General features: G+C 59.1%; 1 protein-coding gene across 1 annotated transcript in view; it reads left to right on the top strand.

Annotated features, from left to right (window-relative positions):
- The first annotated feature begins 6 nt into the window (after positions 1 to 6).
- The window catches only part of npas3 (neuronal PAS domain protein 3), a 62,127-nt gene continuing 58,916 nt past the window's right edge, over positions 7 to 3,217 (top strand). The window contains 1 exon segment of the mRNA XM_019878816.1: positions 7 to 190. Within this exon segment, the coding sequence (XP_019734375.1) occupies positions 141 to 190 (50 nt within the window). The 5' untranslated portion in view covers positions 7 to 140.

Genomic DNA, 3,217 nt, shown 5'->3' with positions numbered 1-3,217 from the left:
GCGCGCGCGCGCGCCCGGACGTGGCTTTGTCTCGCGCGGCCGCCGCCGTGACGCATTGGCGCTGCTGCCGACGCCTGAGAGGAGAAGCTTGAGCGGGCAGAGCCGCTTTTGCTCCAGCCGACCCCCCCCGCCGCGGGAACATGGCGCCCACCAAGGCCAGCATCCAGCACGAGCACGCGCGCACACAACGGTAAGCCGCGCGAGTGGTTTAAGGCGCGCGTGCGCGCTGACGCTTGCGCAAGCTGAGCAACAGTGTCGCGCGGACGCGCCCGCGCGCGCCCTCGGTCAATAATGCGTAAAAGTTTGAGGGCGGCGCGGGCACGCCAAGGCACCTGAACGGCCCTCGTCGTCCAATTGAAGCAAGTGCGGCCGCCGCCCCCGCGACTCCAACTTGTCACTTGTTGCCGGCTTAAGATGAAGCCGATGATGGACACGGTGGCGGTTGTCGTTCTTGTTGACGGCCGTTTGTTGCGTTGAAGTGCCCGTTGTCGTCACAAAGAGACTCGAAAATCTCACCGATGAGCTCGACGGCGAATTGCATCGCGCCGACTCACCGTTACTTTCGGCCTCTTTCACGGTCACTTCTTTTTTCAAACTACGTTACAAAAAAAAGTCCCTCTCCACAGGACGTTCTTTGCAAGGGGGGCGTGCCGAACGGATGACGTCGGCCAAAAATGTCCATCGCGACTCTTTGAAGAGAAAAGCGGGACGTTCTCCCGCGGAGAATCGGCCAAACGTAGCGCTTGAGAGCCTTGCGAAGATTGGAAGTCGAACAAGGTCCCCAACCGTTGAAATCGACTAAAAGCACCTGAAATGCCGCGCGGTCCGCCGATGACGCCGAGTCGGGCTGCCGACGGCGGCGGCGACGACAACGGCGTGCGCTCCGCTTTCGCACGGAGGTCAAACGTTCGGAGGGCAAACGACCTGCAACGGACGACGGGCACGTATTCTTTCTCCTCCGCCACGAACGAGCAATCCCACTGCGCCCTGGCAGGAACAGCGCAATGTCCGCTGAATCAAAGGGGGGGGGGGGGGTCAGGGCTCTGAGTTCGTTTCACCTTGGCCGAACGATGTCACTGCTTTAGGTTGCGATCAATTGAACCGCTTGACAAACGTTGTTGTTGTTGTTTAGCCTTCCCGCTGCTTGCCTTATCAATATAAGAAGGACGCAATGTCAGAGAGAGCTTGAAGGAGTTCAACTTCGGGCTGGATGACGGCGGGTGCGTGCGTGTGTGCGCAAGCATGCGCTTGCGTTGATGGACCGTGTGCTTCGCCGCATATTTTTGCTTCCTTTTTGTAATGCCAGAAAACGGGCCAAAGGCAGGCTAAGAGGAAAGGAAAGTCATCGGTCTCAAGCGCATCTGTTGAAGTGACGCGTGTGAACTGCTGCGACAGCTTCGCATGTCGACGAGTTCAGCTTGGGTTGGCTTTTTGGCGAAAGACGTGAAGGAGAGTCTCCACTGCTCTTGTTTTTGTTTGTTGCTTTGCAAAGCTGCACCTCATCCAGCCACCCGCAGGCCATTTAGCTTAGCGGAGCTAGCCAGATGCTAAATAGCATACGTAGCTATTAGCGGCAGACACCCATCATGTGTGTGTGTGTGTTTGTCTGCCTTTGCCGGTCATTCATCTTGGAGTCGGGGCCGTCGTTATTCATCCTCCGGCGGCGTCCGATCCCAGGCGCCATCTGCTCCCCGCCGCCCTCCTCCTGCGCCCGGCGGCCACTTTAGTCTGGGCGCGAGGATCCGTTTCCGGAGGCGTTTCAGGCCCGATAGGCTTCTGGAGGACGGCAAATTCATTTCCCAGGTCGCGGGCGGGCGAGGAAGCCGGCGGGGGTCGCGCGGACCGCGACGGGGGGGGCGGCTCCTCCGCTGGCGGGAAGACGAGTGACGTCATCAAGTCGCGGGGCGAGCCGAGCCGGGAAACATCCGGTATTCTTCTTTGAATACTCATCCTTTTGGTATTGGAAGGCGTGAACGAAGCGGTGGGCCGGTGGGCTGGTGGGCTTGTGGGCCGGTGGGCCGGCGCAATTCGCCGAGGAGCCGTACGAGAGAAATGCTTCTCGGTCCCGGGCTCATCATTCCAACCTTACCCCATGCGCTTTGGCATTTTCGCTGTGGAGAAACAATGGTTAGATTCGGGCTGCGTTAGCCTAGCCTAGCGCAGCCGAGTGCTCGATTTCGTCAAAGATTCGGGGTCATTTTTGGCCGCGTCCATCGAACGCGAGCTCGGCACCGATGCTTACGCTGTGAACAAATGAAAGCGTGGCGGATGGATGGCGGAAGCGACTGTCTTGACAGAGGAGGGAGGACGGCGAATTTCGGATGGTTTTGGTGTCCGCAGAGGTGCTGGAAGCGTTTTGGGGAAAAGTTTGGAAGTAGTGCTTCATGTGTGAAGCATCGCCAAGAAGGCTCGCCTTGGCTTGGCACGCGCGCAGCATCCGTCTGGAAGCCGCGTGCGCGCGCCCGCCCGCGCGTGTTGTTAATTGGAGTGTGAGGTCCATGACAGCGCGGCATCAGCGGCTCGTCGGCGACATTAATGAGAATGATAGCGGCTTTAAAAAGAAGTCGCGAGTCTGTTCCACACTCTGACCAAACTCATTAACGGCCGCGCCCCCTTCATCCTCCCCGTTCTCCCGCTCCGTCTCCTCGTCCAAGGTCGCTGCGGCTCCGCTTACCCCATAGCTTCTTCCCGTTTAGTGATCCCGCGGCATCTTGCGATCGTGGCTCAAAAGCGGCTCCGGATCTTCACCCGGCCAAGTTCGCCGTCGGCGGGATGACATCGCAGAGATTCGGCATCCCGATCGCATGATTTCGCAACTTTTGGGTTTGCATCTGCCGAGTGCCGTCGGCCCTCACTGTGAATGTTTTGATTGGTCGCTGCCGCTACCTCAGCTCCGCCCCGCGCCTTAGCTCCGCCCTCGGTCACCACGCACTCACTCACTCTGACTCGGCAGTTCCGAGTGGATCGCGCGCATGAGATGGCCCCGCCCCCCTTGCAATGGGATCGTTTCAACCCCCAACCGGTTGAACATTTCCGTATTTGTGTTTTTTTGCTGGTCGCGGCGGCCAACGCAACGGGACCGTTCGGAAGGATGACAGTCTGGCACTTTGCCGTTTCTCCTCTTTCAATTCCATCCGTCACTCTCTTTCTCACCTCATTCTTTTTTCATTCCTTTAGGGCGCACGCACGCACGCACACGCACGCACAACGCCCCCCC

This window comes from Hippocampus comes, unplaced genomic scaffold (genome assembly GCF_001891065.2).
Source record: "Hippocampus comes isolate QL1 unplaced genomic scaffold, H_comes_QL1_v1.1 scaffold295, whole genome shotgun sequence".
In the NCBI taxonomy this organism is placed as follows: domain Eukaryota; kingdom Metazoa; phylum Chordata; class Actinopteri; order Syngnathiformes; family Syngnathidae; genus Hippocampus; species Hippocampus comes.
This window is presented reverse-complemented; position numbering and strand designations above follow the sequence as displayed.